At 44.6% G+C, this 15,103-nt stretch overlaps 1 protein-coding gene across 2 annotated transcripts in view; it reads left to right on the forward strand.

Annotated features, from left to right (window-relative positions):
- LOC133442118 (tumor necrosis factor alpha-induced protein 2-like) overlaps positions 1–15,103 on the forward strand; it is an 84,399-nt gene that overhangs the window by 16,283 nt on the left and 53,013 nt on the right. The window contains exons 1-2 of one of the 2 annotated variants that reach the window (XM_061720059.1): positions 4,216–4,586; positions 13,995–14,522. In XM_061720059.1, the coding sequence (XP_061576043.1) occupies positions 14,044–14,522 (479 nt within the window). In that variant the 5' untranslated portion in view covers positions 4,216–4,586; positions 13,995–14,043. Of the gene's footprint in view, positions 1–4,215; positions 4,587–13,994; positions 14,523–15,103 lie in introns of those variants that run through there. The other variant, XM_061720060.1, reaches the window with a different exon arrangement.

Genomic DNA, 15,103 nt, shown 5'->3' on the forward strand with positions numbered 1-15,103 from the left:
GTCAAGAGCAGAGACATTTATTTAATAAATAGAAATCATTAAAAGAACAGATGGAAACAGGAAACATCAAAATGATGAGCTTTTCAAAGTTGTAGCGGCTAAGTTAGTTTTTCTTCCGGTAGTTTAACTTCCGGTCCCCCCCTATCCAATCAGAACCTTCCCAACCCCCAGACCTGGAGAGGAATTGGAGAAAGACCATCAAACCTGTTTCCATGGAAACCTCAATTCAGAATTACTATTTCCATGGAAACTCCAAGGAAAATAGTTTAATTCTGAATGATTAATTCTGAATAATTAATTCCGAATTAAAAAACATCATGTAACCGTGGCAAGTGATGATGTTGTGATGCTAGCGTCGCTGTGGCTCTTCTCAGTGATCAGGCGGTGCTGCCGTAAGCCCCGCCCACCATGCTCGCTAAGCCCCGCCCACCATGCTCGCTAAGCCCCTCCCTCTCAGAGCAGCACCTACACACAAATACACACAAATACACACAAATACACACATATCAATTATAAACTGCGCAAGTGGACAGCTAATCTTATTATTTTTTAGAAAGAATTTTATTTAGTTAGCATGTTTGTAATGTGGCTTTTATTTATATTCATATTAAAGTGAAATGTTCTGATTTTTTTTAGATTGCATTGATTTATGGATTTTCATGTTTCTTTCATGATAACAGCCATATTAGCCAAAATAAAATATACACCGTCATCCAATGAATGGATAAGTAATAGAGTGGATGTTGAAGCTCAGCCAGGGCAAACTGGAAACTCATTTCAACTAATCACTCATTAGAAAACACTTGTTTCTGGCGGCCATTTTGAAAAATGGCTGCCATGGGCGCCATGTTGAAAATTCACGATGGCTCCACGTCCATATCATTTGCGGAAACCTTTGGCTATTTGTACCAACTTTCATGCTTGTATCACAAACTGAACGATTCCTATACAAATGCAAAAAGAGGAAGAAAGAAGAAAAAAAGAGAAAAAAATTAGGGAAAAAATGAGGAAAAAAAGATGAAAAAAGAAGAAAGAATATGGAAAAAAGAGGAGAAAAAGAGAAGTTGAAAAATAGAGAAAAAAGAAGATGAAAAAAGAGGAAAAAGAGGAAAAAAAGAGAAAAAAGAGGAAAAAAAGAGGAAAAAAAGAGGAAAAAAAGAGAAGATGAAAAATAGAGAAAAAATAGAAAAAAATAGAAAAATAGAGGAGAAAAAGAGAAGATGAAAAATAGAAAAAAAGATGAGTGTAGACTCATTAGAAAACACTTGTTTCTGGCGGCCATTTTGAAAAATGGCTGCCATGGGCGCCATGTTGAAAATTCACGATGGCTCCACGTCCAATTCTTTTGGGGAAACCTTTGGTTATTTGTACCAAATTTCATGCTTGTATCACAAACTGAACGATTCCTATACATTTTATAGCTAAACAGACTCTGAACATTCGTCTCGGTCCAGCGAGGATCTTTAAATTCCTCTGGCTCCGGCTGGACTTCTCACTTCATCCGTCTGAGACGGAGCTCGTCCCGGCGGTGATGTTTCCCCCCCCCCCACAGAGCCGGTGGTGATGGATGTTTCCCCCCGAGCCGGCAGATATGTGGGCCGGTTGTGCAACGCTGCGATCAGATAAAGGCTATCGGTTGCGTCTCGGCGGGACACAAACACACTTGAAAACACTTGTAATGAATGTTCTGTGATTACGGCACATAGTCTGGATGCTTTCCGCCTCGCTGCTGTCAGCGCTGGAACAAACGAGCAGGAGACTCATCTCAGGCTGCTTCTAAGGGTTATTTTACTAAACAAACAGAGGGAAAATGGAAGGATAGAATGTGAAGCCGAGCTGAAACACAGAGACGTTTCTGGGCTACGTTTGGGGTAAAACCCGCTAACGTTGATCCACCAACGTTCTTTAAAGTGTTTCATGGGAAAAAAGTGAAATATAAATAATCCACATCCGACAACTAAAAGAAAACCATAGTGTATAAAGATATAATATAAAGATGTGTAAAGTTTAACTGGAACTGAAGGCAAAAAAGGGGGTTTAAGCGGAGATTTAAATGTAGCCTTTTCTCCGTCTTCACCTCCTAGTTTGACCCTGAAACCGTTTCTCTCATCAGATTAGCATCTCAAACATCAGATTAGCGTCTCAAACACTCCTCACTTTCTTCTCTTCATCTCTCTGTTCCACTGACGTCCTGCAAGTCTCACTCTTCCAGTTCCTTCCCCATCACTGCCGGTGTTCCCCAGGGCTCGATCTTAGGGCCCCTCCTGTCCATCATCTACACACTCCGCCTACACGCATACACACATGCATATATACACACATACATACACACATGCATATATACACACATACATACACACATGCATATATACACACATACATACACACATGCATATATACACACACACATCTCCGTGCCAGAGAGGGGTTTCTGCTGACCAGACATCTGTCCAGGGAAACCAGCGTGACATCAGGTTGAGTCACCGCTAATCTGAGCTGAAAGCAGCTAACGATCCTCTTTTGTGAGGTGTGTGTGTGTGTGTGTGTGTGTGTGTGTGTGTGTGTGTGTGTGTGTGTGTGTGTGTGTGTGTGTGTGTGTTACTGACGGGAATGCCACACACACACACCTCCAAACCTGCTGAGCTCTGGCTGAACTGAAGAGTTGGAGAATCAGCGAATGACTCAGCGTCCGTGATGGAGATGTGATCAGGTCTGGATCAGGTCTGGATCAGGTCTGGATCAGGTCTGGTTTAAGTCTGGTTTAAACCTGGCTCAGGTCCAGGTTTCTGGGGCATCGGTAGTCCTGGAAGATGGACAGTAGAACCGCAGATCAATCACACCAATACCTGATTTCCAGAGGTGGTAGTAACGAGTTCCATTTACTCCGTTACATTTACTTGAGTACGTTTTGGGAAATGTTGTACTTTTAGGAGTAGTTTTGAATCACTATACTTTTTACTTTTACTTGAGTAGATTTGTGAAGAAGAAACTGTTCCTCTTACTCCGCTACATTAGGCTACGTTGAGCTGTTACTTTTCTTTTATCCCTTTTATCCACGTACGCGTCAATGTCATGACATCACTGGTGATTCTTTGGGAAAAATGTTTGTTTTTGCATGTTTTGTCACATTTACACAGACTCAAACACACACAGAGTTTCTATGAGTTCATGTTTGTTCTAGTTCTGCTGGTTAAAAAAGAAAAGTACAAAGGCTTGAAATGTTGTGCTACTTGTGCTTAATTTATTTTTTTATTCTTATTTTTTTATTATTTATTAAAGTACTTGAATTTACTTTAAGGTTATTTTAATTTAAGCTATTTCTTATTAATTTTAATTTATTTTATTATTTTATTGATTTAATTTGCCTGATGATTATTTTGTACTTTTGTCTGTTTGAATGGTTGTGTTAAAAAAATAAATCAGACGTTACTCAACAGTTACTCAGTACTTGAGTAGTTTTTTCAACAAGTACTTTTTTACTTTTACTCAAGTAATTATTTGGATGACTACTTTTTACTTCTACTTGAGTAATATTATTCTGAAGTAACAGTACTTTTACTTGAGTACAATTTTTGGCTCCTCTACAAGCTCTGGCCAGGATCAATGAGTGTTTTAGTTTGAGCCAAACGCCAGCGTGTTTCCTGCAAACTCAAGTTTATTTGTACAGCACAATTAAACACAAGGTCATTAAAGTCTTTACATCAACATTAAAAGCAGAAAGACACAATTAAACAGTAAATAACAAATAAAATGAAATAAAATGATAAGAAAAGAGGTCAAATAATAAAAAGCAACAGTTGTTAAAAAGCTGAAAGGAAACACGGTGGTGGATCATGTAACTAATGGATAATAATAATAACAATACATAATAATAATAATAATAATAATAATAATAATAATAATAATAATAATAATAATAATAATAATAATAATAATAATAATAATAATAAACTAAAGTAGCGACCTTGTTTCTAGAGACTTTTACTCCGGCTCCTCTTTATAATCTAACTTCTATCTTGTAACCCGAGCAGGCTCACACACACACACACACACACACACACACACACACACACACACACACACACACACACACACACACACACACACACACACACACACACACACACACACACACACTAATATAACTGCTGCTGAAAGACGAGTGACTGTGGTTGGTGAAAGAGGGAAGGGGGAAATGAAAGGAGGGAGAACCAGGAAGAGTCTCGGGTCCTGGAGAACCGGAGCAGAACCTTCTGGACCCGTTTACCCCTGAACCGGGTCCGGGTCCGGGTCCAGGTCCAGGTCCAGGTCCAGGTCCAGGTCCAGGATTATCAGCTCACCTGGACAAAACCTAATTGACTTTAGTTTTTCTGCCTGCCCGTGAACGCCTCACGCCCCCTCTCTCGGGGACGAGCCTCGGGAGCGCGCTCGTCACTCCGAGCGTCGGTCGGCCCAGAGCTCCAGAGCGCACCTCGGACCTCCAGAGCGCACAGCGGACCTCAGCGCCAGGCGCAGCCGCTCAGGACGCGTCTTTCCCGGGTTGCGCTGACAGAGAGAGCCGCTGACCGCCGCCATGGAGCCCCGCTGTGAGTAGAGACCGGGACTTTCCTCCTCTAATCGGGGTTAAAAAGGCTCAAAAAGTTTGTCTTGATGAACAGAAGGAGCCAGAAAGTTAGTGGAGTTATGGATCCTGTTATTACAAATGACAATAAACCATCAAACTGACACTGACATTAGATTTTTTTCCTAAAGTCGGACTCTTGATCTTAACTGGAAGTCATTGAGTAAATGTTTATTTAACTGGATTTATTATTTAACAGTCGGGTTTTTCTGACTGCTGGTTCTGGAGTCTGCATTTATGGGAGTTTAGATTAAGCATTAAATCTGGTTTAAGTCTGACTCAGGTCTGGATTAAGTCTGGTTCAGGTCTGGATTAAATCTGGTTCAGGTCTGGTTTAAGTCTGACTCAGGTCTGGATTAAATCTGGTTCAGGTCTGAACCAGATTTAAATCAGATTTAATCCAAGACCTGAACCAGTCTGGTTCAGGTCTGGATTAAGTCTGACTCGAATGTGTGTGTGTGTGTGTGTGTGTGTGTGTGTGTGTGTGTGTGTGTGTGTGTGTGTGTGTGTGTGTGTGTGAATGTGTGTATGTGTGTGTGTGTGTGTGTGTGTGTGTGAATGTGTGTGAATGTGTGTATGTGTGTGTGTGTGTGTGTGTGTGAATGTGTGTATGTGTGTGTGAATGTGTACGTGTGAATGGGTGAATGTGTGTGTGTGTGTGTGAATGTGTGTATGTGTGTGTGTGTGTGTGTGTGTGTGTGAATGTGTGTGAATGTGTGTATGTGTGTGTGTGTGTGTGTGTGTGAATGTGTGTATGTGTGTGTGAATGTGTACGTGTGAATGGGTGAATGTGTGTGTGTGTGTGTGTGTGTGTGTGTGTGTGTGTGTGTGTGTGTGTGTGAATGTGTGTGTGTGTGTGTGTGTGTGTGTGTGTGTGTGAATGTGTGTGTGTGTGTGTGTGTGTGTGTGTGTGTGTGTGTGTGTGTGTGTGTGTGTGTGTGTGTGTGTGAATGTGTGTGTGTGTGAATGTGTGCGCGTGAATGGGTGAATGTGTATATATATATATATATATATATATATATATATATATATATATATATATATATATATAAAGTGTAAACCATTTACCATTTATACATCACAACATGCGTCTCCATCCTGCGACGACACGCTTTACTTTTCTCTTTCAACAGCGTTACCGTGGCGACGCTAGACGCCAAAAAGCACCCCCCCTTCTTCTGTTTGGTCCATATGTGACAGTTCCTACTTTCTGCCATAACTTTTGAATGGTTTGACATAAAGAGTCATGGTGGTGTCATCGGACTCGGTTTTGAGTCCTGGACTTTTATTGGTGAAACTTGCACGCGCCAGGGCCCGTTCATCCGTTCATCCGTTCATCGCTGCTTGCAGCTTTAATTGTAATTGTTATTTGAAGTTTCTCTGGTTCGGGTGAAGGTCCAGATAAACTCTGAGCTGCAGTTTTGATCTGAACGACTTTGACGTCTCAGGAAGACGGTGCGTTTGAGGCTGCAGGAAACGTCAATGATTAACTAACCTGCAGGACTGTCTCATTAAGGCGGGGTCGTGTCACTTCAGGGACACTTTAACTCTCGAGAGAAAGTCCTTCAAACGTCCGTGTTTGTTCTGGTTTTGTTGGGCCGGGTCACCTGAGCCTGAAGGACGTTTGTGCGGCTCCAGCTTCTCGCCCGTCAGGATTACGTTGTTGTCACACGAAACAAGCAACAAAACCAACCACAACAAGCTTAAAAAGACAAATATGCAGCTTTCTAGGAGTTTATAAGCAGCTGTTTTGTAAATATGTAAAAAAAAAAAAAAAAAAAACCCAGCATGATGAAAAGAACAAAGTAAAATCAATATGTGAACAAGGTTTCTGTTGTAATTCTGATATACTGATATACGATCAATGAAACTGTCGATCAAACGCTGTTTCAGGGCAGCGCTGCGGTTCATGGAGCTCCTCAGGGTTCTGTGTTGGGCCCCTGGTTGTTTCAGGTGTTTCAGCCGTTTGGTCGGGTTTTTAAGTTGGTTTAAGTCTGGTTCAGTCTGGTTCAGTCTGGTTAACGTTGGTTTAAGCTGGTTTAGTCTGGTTAAAGTTGGTTTAAGCTGGTTCAGGCTGGTTAAAGTTGGTTTAAGTCTAGTTCAGTCTGGTTTAAGCTGGTTTAAAGGGGACCTATTATGAAAAACACGTTTTTTCTTGTTTTAAAGGAGCTTGAGGCTCCTTTTAAGAAATGAGACTCTCTAGCGCCACCCTTCACCACGACGGCCGTTGGGGGTACTGCAGCCAACAGTGAAGCCGGCACGGGAGAACGGGGAGAACGTGAATGCAGCGTCATGTGACGTCACATCCACAGGACAGCGCGGGAAATTCGGGACCGAATTGCAGCACATTTTGCAGCAACAGCCTGTTCAAGGCAAAGGAGAGATACACTAGAGGAATCATTCTTTTGGGTTTGGAACGCTTCATCTGACATTATTACTAGAAAACTTAAAACGTATACGGATTTTTTTCATAAATCTTGCCACAATCCGGCCTCAAGCTCCTTTAACATATATAAAGTGGTCTCCCCTCACCCTGCCAACACAGGGGAGACAAAATACCATGAATTTCTGCAAGCTCTCTGACCCCCGCCGGACAGAGTCCCCCAGTGTCACGTGGTTTTTTTTTAGCCGATTAAAATCTGCTCCCGTCGTGACGTCACGACGGGAGCAGATTTCCATAGGTCGGCCTCCGCTGCTGAAACCACGCCCACAACCAGCTCTCTCCGCTGCTGGAGCGGTCCTTCCTTCAGCGCCGCGGATCCAGGTTAAATCATCCAGGTTCCCGGGTGGTTTGGGAGCTGGGTCCTCGGGGGTCCGTCCCAGGCTGGACCAGCTTCACCCTCCGAGATTTTCAGGCAAATCTGTCGGTTTGATCCCCGTTAACGGGCGATGCGCCGCGGATGCGCTCCGGAGCCGATCTGTGCGCCGGCCGTGGGGTTGCAGCGCCCGTCGCACAGCATCCGCCGGGCAGATCCGACTGAAATTCTGCTGGTCGGTCCCTGGGAGTCTCTGCTACCAGTCCAGGCCGGTTCCTGCGGTCCCGGCCGGTCGGAACCGGTCAGATTCCCCCGTTAAAGCCGCAGTGATGCGCGCTGCTCCAGCCGGGCGCCCGGCGTGGCTCCGGGGCCAGCGTTCAGCATCCGCCGGGTAGATCCGGCTTAAATAGTGCATAAATGTTATTTATATACAACTCATGTTTTATTTTTTTAACAATAAAGTTTCCATTTGTGAAAATTCAGTGTTGTGATAATTTACAGGCTCGGGCTGCTCTGGCGGAGCGAGGTTTATGCTCCTCCCCTGCTACACGTCATTCAGGGAGCCAATCAGCACAGAGCCTCATTATCATACCCCCCCCTTCCCTAAAAATGAGGCGCAGAAAAAGAGTTTAGAAGCGGTAAAACTAGTGACAGGGCCCACAGGCTGGATTTATGATTTATGTAGAAAAAACAAGCTTTAGATTGTTTTTAAGACATTCAAGGCCTGTTTAAAATATACATTAAATGCCATAATAGGTCACCTTTAAGTCTGGTTTCAGGGCAGAGCTGCGGTTCATGGAGCTCCTCAGGGTTCTGCGTTGGGCCCCTGGTTGTGTTCAGGCCTGCAGCTGTTTGTTCGGTGTTTATCTCAGGTTTATGTCCTGTTGAACATCCGGCCCTGAACCCGTCTGTCGCTCCCGTCCATAAATCCTCCCAGAGATAAACTTTATCTGCCGTCAGGAGAGCAGCTGCTGATTTATTCACCGCCGTCAAGGTCACAGATTTATGATGCAGTTCTGTTGTTGCTGTTATCGCTGCGTATCCGCCCTAATTCCATCTGAACTCTGCTTGGGAACCTTCCCGACCTCCAACCCCGCCAGACCCCCCGGACCGTCGGATCCATCCGGATCCCCGGCCGGTTTGAGGACCCGTCCTTCTTACCGGGTCCAGGATGATCAGCGGTCGCCATGGCAACGCAGTTTAACCTTTAAGTGATTGTTATATTGATCATCAGCTGTAATAAAACTTTATGATGCAGCAGCGTTCCTTCACACTACAGTCTGGTGCTTCGCGCACCTACACCGTTGGCTCTGCGTTGGTGACGCGGAACCATAAACCCGCCCTGAGCAGCTCTGAGGGGAGACGGGAGGAGGAGGGGGAGCGGGGCTGTCATGGCATCGTCTTCGCACAGGGTGTCTTGATGATTTGCAATTACAGGCTGAGCCTACCGTTAGTTTTAAACTGTAAAGTGGGGGGGACAAATACATGATTTTGAAAAGTGGGGGGGACATGTCCCCCCTGTCCTCAGTGGAAATTGCGCCCTTGGTGGCACTCACGGGCAGCAACAGCGTGCTGCCACTCACTCGCTTTATTTTATACTATCTATATACTTTTTCTACTTTTACTGTTTACTCCGTGAAATGTAGTGGCACGGTTGCTCGACACGTCTCATTCATCCTGACGCCCAAACAGGCTGCAGGTGGCGCTGCGCATTTTCAGCTGCTCATCCATATGCAAATACAGTCATCATGTAGTTTGCATTGCCCTTTTATGGTATGAAGTGGGCGTGTAGAGGGCGGGATATGAGGCGAATTCAACTTCAACCTTCCAGCTGGACTGTGATTTATAAAGAGAACATTGCGTGCAGATGTGTGTGCACACGGTTTTATAAATCAGGATTTTTTTTTGCGCAGGCCATTTTCAGCTTTTGGCTTTACGTGCACTTTTAGTTTGAATCTTACGCACTCTTTTATAAATGAGGCCCCTAGACCTGCAGACCTGGACCTGGACCTGCTGACGTCTCGATGTGGCCACCTCCCCGTCAGGACCAGGAAGACCTGGAGACCTGGACCAGGACGTGGAGCAGATCTCCGATCAGACTCCTCCTCCTCGTCCTTCACCGTGGACGTCGGAGCGACGCAGGAAACTGTCGGGACAGAAATACGACCAGGAATCAGATTAAAGTCTGACGGCTGACGGACGACTTCCTGCTCCAGACCCTCCAGTCGCCACGGCAACAACAACTTCCTGCTCCAGACCCTCCAGTCGCCACGGCAACTCCATGGACTGACACACGGGATGTAGATGAACAGCTGACTGAACCACAGTGTTTACGTCCATTACCAAACGTTTCTTTATTATATTTTACACCAGACGATACAGTGTGCAGCGTTGTACAGTGATATAAACATCGTATATAAATATAGTCAGATAAAAATCATATAACCGTTCCGGCTGTTTAAACCCTGGATGTAAACCCTGTGGTTCAGTCAGAGCGCCCCCTGCAGGTTTGGAGGTTGTAGTGACCGGTTATGGAGCGTTTTTCTTTTGAAGATGTTTCTTTATTCTTCTCTATTTGCAGCGTTTGATGATGCTGCATTTGTCTTGGTTTTTTGCACCACGTTCCTCTTTTTGTTCCTCGTTTTGAGTTTGTGAATTTGAACCGTTTCTGTATTTGAAGCCATTTTTAACTGAGATGCATTAGGAGTTGCAGTGCTGGACCCGGTCCAGGATCCAGGACCCCGTCAGGCCCGGGAACCTTCGGGGGGGTCTGGGTCCGGATCAGCTGACCCGGCAGCTCGCTGGGAAAATTCTGCTGTGATGTCACAGACCCCCACGTGACCCCTCTCACAAGGTCACATGATTCGATTGATTTGAATCTAAAACTAAATGAGCTGTTTGTCTGTAAACTAAAGTTCCTTCAGGCCAGAACCACGAGGACACGCCTGTCAATCAAAGGACCTGGACACGCCCCCTGCCTGTCAATCAAACGTATCTGTTGCCACCAGTTTCCTGCAGGTCCTCTACAGACCACTAGGGTCCAGATCCAGACCTGCAGGTCCTCTACAGACCACTAGGGTCCAGATCCAGACCTGCAGGTCCTCTACAGACCACTAGGGTCCAGATCCAGACCTGCAGGTCCTCTACAGACCACTAGGGTCCAGATCCAGACCTGCAGGTCCTCTACAGACCACTAGGGTCCAGATCCAGACCTGCAGGTCCTCTACAGACCACTAGGGTCCAGATCCAGACCTGCAGGTCTTCTACAGACCACTAGGGTCCAGATCCAGACCTGCAGGTCTTCTACAGACCACTAGGGTCCAGATCCAGACCTGCAGGTCCTCTACAGACCACTAGGGTCCAGATCCAGACCTGCAGGTCCTCTACAGACCACTAGGGTCCAGATCCAGACCTGCAGGTCCTCTACAGACCACTAGGGTCCAGATCCAGACCTGCAGGTCCTCTACAGCAGCTCCAGGTGTTTCCGCCTCGCTGGAGTTCCCGCTCCCCCATAAACCACCATAAAACCCTTATCTGTGTTTGCACCCGGTCGCCGTGACGACCGTCTCCGAGGCGTGGAGGCAGATCTGACGATCCAACGATCAAAGTTTCCCAGGAATCATTACGACGCGCCGCCGAGCTGCTGTTAATGTTTGAGGACTTTTACGAGTCATTTATAATGGGGTGGGAACCGTTGACCCGGTAACTGGACCTCCGTCTGCTGACTGAGGGCCGGCCTCGGAGCTGTTGCCATGGTAACCGCCTGTTGGTTTAATGGTTATCCAGCCGATCGGGGAGACAGGAACTGGTTCACGGTCCAACTCAGCGAGTCCTTCAGGAGGTAGAAACATATTTACATCCTGGTGGAAAAAGTAGTTTTGGTCGGGCCCAGTTTTCTACGTCCCATGGGCCCATCTGGCCTACTGTCCTCTTGCCTCCCAACCAACCAACCAACCAACAAACCAACCAACCAACCAACCAACCAGCAAACTAGCAAACCAGCCAACCAACCAACCAACCAACCAACCAACCAACCAGCAAACCAACCAACCAATCAACCAACCAATTAACAAGCAAACCAGCTAACAAGCCAACCAACCATTTTTAATTTTATTAACCGATAGCCCCTTGAGAGGAATCATCTGGTTTTCGAAGGGGTCCAACATAAAACAACATAAAACAAGTCGTCACACACCAATCCCCAAGACCTACCACACCCGGAGAGCACAAGTAAACACTGCATATAACACAATAATAACAACAAGAGCAACAATATTAACTAGACAATTTCCTCACGGAAATTTCGAGAGTGGAAATTGGAAATTTGGAAATGTTTTTGCACTTCGTGCAAAAACTATTTATGCCATCGCTCTGAAAATCCACAGGACTGTAGTTAAATTCAGGGCCTACAACTTTCTAAATCGGTTCAGAATTTTTTGAGTAACGGTGTGCGAGTGGTGAGGCCCCAAAGTTCTCCCAATGCGTTCTGGATGGCGCTAAAAGTGCACGTTTTTGCACGTTGCGCAAAAACGTGCACATCAATCGCTAATAAAAGTCATAGCACACGATTCCCGCTTAAGGCGCACGTTTCTATGTTTTTATTTTTTGCGTTTTCTCAAAGTTGCGGGACTAGTTATGCGCCGAAATTTTGTCCGGAAAATGAATAATAAGATGAAACGCACACAATAACAATAGTGCTTCTGGCTGCGGCAAGAGGCACTGCTCCTCCATTGCTATTGCATAGCTATGGAGGAGGCGTGCCACTTGATGCAGCCGTGGCACTAACTAGACAATTTCCTCGCGGAAATTTTGCGAGTGCCACGGCAGGCTGCTGCACATTTGTGTACATTTTGCAAGCAATAACGGTGAAGGACTCACATATCAGCCAATCAGAAGAAGGGATGGGGCTAATTTGCACCAATGAACGTCAAGGACTCGATACTGAGTCCTATGACCCCACCCATGACTCTCTATGTCAAACCATCCAAAAGATATTGGACTATAATATATCGGCCAATCGGAAGAAGAGGCGGGGCTAATTTGTATGTATAATATACAAATGTATATATTTATATATATAATAATAATAATAATATATATATATATATATATATATATATATATATATATATATATATATATATATATATATATATATATATATATATCCCATGAACCGGTTCCCAGCAGGACTGGTGATCATCTAAGGTCAAAAGGTCGGGGTTCAAATTTCTCCATTTTCCAGGTTAAAGTATATGAAGTCTGTACTGACTGGGTCATGTGACCAGTTCTGGGTCAGTTTAATCAGTCAACAGCTGAGTTCTGGTTGCTAGGGGCAACAAGAACCTCGAAATGAGGAAGGTTCCGGATTTGTTGTGAGAAAACCCCAGCTTTTGCCTTGTGACCAGTTCTCAAATAACTCTGATTTGTGAGAAAACCGTAGCTCCTACCAGAAAAACAAAGACATCGTGAGAGACACAGAACCCGGCAGATTCTGACAATCTTAATTTTATTCAGATATTCCTTAAAATGTGTTAGTAACGGCAGTTCGAAAACAAAGTGAGATTTTTTTGAAGAAAACTTTTTTTTACATTGCAGTCAATGGGGACTGAGGCAGGAATTGGCGCAGCTTTACCCCTCCCCGTTTAAATTTTGTGCATACCCCGCCTGTCAAAGTCACATTTTATGAATCCCAACATGTCTACATTCTGACCAAAAATTATTTTTCTAGCTTTCACGGTTTGGCCGTGAGCTCGAGTTACAAATAAAAATGAAGGTCATTTTTTGATTGTCTCTCCCACTCTAAAAAAATAGAGCTACACTTTAGATTTGACAAAAAAAGTGATTTCCAAACCTCGCTTGAGGGCTCATATCTTGAAAAGTGTACATCTTAGGAAAAAACAGTTTCAGGTTTGGAGAGAGAAGAGAAGTTTTCCTCCGTTTTGAAGTTTGAATGACATTTCTACGTGCAAGTATGAGAAAGATACGTGACTCAGAAAAAAGGTGAATTTGGGGTTTTTTCGAACCTCCTTCCACCCACAGTGTGACATTCTGCCCCATTCACTTACATGGGAAAATTTCCCCATTAGTTTGGAAATTTGGAAATGTTTTTACACTTCGTGCAAAAACTATTTATGCCATCGCTCTTAAAATCCACAGGACTCTAGATAAATTCAGGGCCTACAACTTTCTAAATCGGTTCAGAATTTTTCAAGTAACGGTGTGCGAGTGGTGAGGCCCCAAAGTTGACGCAATGCGTTCCGGATAATAAAAAAAAAGACACAAATGAGAAGGCAATACCACTAGAGGCAACTACATGGTTTATTGAGATTGGAGAATAGTGAGTTTTTAAAGAGATGTAATGAATTGTTTTCTTATATTGATGGGTAGGTTGTTCCAATCTGATGGGGCTTTGAACTTTAAAGCTTTAAACGACAAAGGAACGACAAAGAAGGGTTGCTGAGTGTTTCTGAGAGAATATGCGGATGTGTATGGTATAAGTAAGATGGATAACTATGAGTCAGACCCTGGTGTTACTCTTTCAGATTCAATAGTTTAGTGAAATTATTCCATAAAGTGTCTCATTTTAAGTTATTTTACCTCCTCTTTTTCCCCAGGTGACCCCCGTCCCGCCCCCGTCGCCCCGGTTCCGGTTCCATCTCCATCATGCCGATCCTCAAGAACCTGCCGGTGCGCCTGAAGGGCGGCGGTCCGACGCTCGACAACGCCTTCTTCATCCGCAGGATGAGCCTCAACATCACGCCGCGCCACAGCCCCTTCGAGGAGGAGGAGGACGACGACGGTAACCATGGCAACCACTGGTCGCCCGGCGGCGGCGGCTCCTCGCTGCTGGACGGCGACACGCCGCGGGACCGCAACCCCTTCGAGGACGAAGAGGACGAGAATGAGGCCAACGAGGGCCGGAAGGGGACGATGATGGGAGGAGGAGGAGGAGGTTCGGTCAGGGCCTCTTTCAAGTTCAAGTCCCCGCTCAAGAGCCTCAGCAAGCTGGGGAAGAACCTGAGGCTGTCGGGGCGCAGCAAGGACAGCGGGAGCCCGTCCCCGCAGGGCTCGCTGGTGGGGACGCCGTCTCCTTCAACCAAGAAGAAGAGAGGGAGACGGAGCTCCGAGGGGAGTCTGCTCAGGTATTTGGAAATGCCTCGTTTACGTATTACATTTTGTGACACTTTTATTTTGAAATGCCTAATTTACATATTACATTTTGTGACACTTTTATTTTGAAATGCCTAATTTACATTTCATGACACTTTTATTTTGAAAAGCTTCGTTTATGTATTACATTTCATGACATTTTATTTTGTAATTCCATGTATTATTTTGAAATGCCTCGTTTACATATTACATTTTGCGACACTTTTATTTTGAAATGCCTCGTATTACACTTCATGACACTTTTATTTTGAAATGCTTCGTATTACACTTCATGACACTTTTATTTTGAAATGCTTCGTATTACACTTCATGACACTTTTATTTTGAAATGCTTCGTATTACACTTCATGACACTTTTATTTTGAAATGCTTCGTATTACATTTCATGACACTTTTATTTTGTAATTCCATGTATAACACTTTTATTTTGAAATGCTTCATATTACATTTCATAACGTTTTTATTTTGAAATGCCTCGTTTACTTACTTACTAGCAGCCAGGACACTGCGTAGCTGTAATGTAGCTTACACGCTAAACTCTCTACAGAAAAAC

Source organism: Cololabis saira, chromosome 4 (genome assembly GCF_033807715.1).
Source record: "Cololabis saira isolate AMF1-May2022 chromosome 4, fColSai1.1, whole genome shotgun sequence".
In the NCBI taxonomy this organism is placed as follows: Eukaryota; Metazoa; Chordata; class Actinopteri; order Beloniformes; family Belonidae; genus Cololabis; species Cololabis saira.